We start from the raw sequence: 1173 nt of genomic DNA, 5'->3' as shown, positions 1-1173 counted from the left end.
TATATATATATATATATATATATATATATATATATATATATATATATGTATATATATGTATATATATATACATATATATGTATATATATATGCTTTTGTCTGTCTCCTTTTATCTGTCTCCTTTTATCTGTCTGCTTTTTATGTGTCTCCTTTTCATCTGTCTCCTTTTATCTGTCTCCCTCTATCTCCTTTGTATCTGTCTCCTTTTATGTGTCTCCTTTGTATCTGTCTCCTTTTCAGCTGTCTCCTTTTCATCTGTCTCCTTTTGTGTGGGGTGCTGACCTGTCCGTGGAGTTCTTTTCTGTTTACCCACATCGACAGAGACAACTCGGGGTGGAGATAGTTTATACCTAAGAAAACAAATATATTTTATTTATTTATTTATTTATGTATTTATTTATTTATTTATTGGTATATATTTTATTTATTTATTTATTTATTTGTTTATATTCTATTATTTTATTTATTTATTTATTTATATTTGTATTGTTTATATATTTATTTATTTACACAAATATAAATAAAAAATAAATTAAATATACGAATATAAATAAATGAATATTTATTTGTTTTATTTATTTTGATTTGTATATTTATAATAAATAGGAGATATATATACAGAGAGAGGGAGACAGAAAAGGAGATGAAAAGGAAACAAAAAGGAGACAGAAAAGGAGACAGAAAAGGAGACAAAGCAGAGACAGAAAGGGGACAGGCAGAAGGAGACAGAAGAAGAGACAAAAAGGAGACAGAAGGAGACAAAAAAAGAGAGAAAAAAAAGAGAAAAAGGAGACAAAAGGAGACAGAAGAAAGAAGAAGAAAGAAAAAGGAGACAAAAGGAGACAAAAGGAGACAAAAGGAGACAAAAGGAGACAAAAGGAGACAAAAGGAGACAGGCGGAGACAGACGGCATCACCAGTATCGACAACTGCGACGGGAACGGAGACATCCAGGCGGGAGGAGACGATCCCCAGTTGCCAGGCTCTCAGCATATCGATCCCAGGGGGGGAGGAGGAGACACCTGCTGCTGCTGTCTCCTCTGCTGCTGCTCCTGCTGCTGCTGCTGCTGCTGCTGCTGCTGCTGCTGTCTCCTTCTCTTCTTTATCTCTAATCGTTAAAGAAAACTCGGAATCCTCATCCTTGCTGCTGCTACTTCTGCTGCTGCTGCTGCTG

General features: G+C 34.8%; 1 protein-coding gene across 1 annotated transcript in view; it reads right to left on the bottom strand.

The window, feature by feature from the left end:
* Window positions 1-985: 985 nt before the first annotated feature.
* The window catches only part of EMH_0036170 (subtilase family serine protease, putative), a gene marked incomplete at both ends in the record, with an annotated part of 3310 nt that continues 3122 nt past the window's right edge, over window positions 986-1173 (bottom strand). Inside the window, one exon of the mRNA XM_013495061.1 lies at window positions 986-1105. Within this exon, the coding sequence (XP_013350515.1) occupies window positions 986-1105 (120 nt within the window). The remainder of the gene's footprint in view (window positions 1106-1173) is intronic.

Source organism: Eimeria mitis, genomic scaffold (assembly GCF_000499745.2).
Source record: "Eimeria mitis Houghton genomic scaffold, Emh_scaff1400, whole genome shotgun sequence".
NCBI classification, from domain to species: domain Eukaryota; phylum Apicomplexa; class Conoidasida; order Eucoccidiorida; family Eimeriidae; genus Eimeria; species Eimeria mitis.
This window is presented reverse-complemented; position numbering and strand designations above follow the sequence as displayed.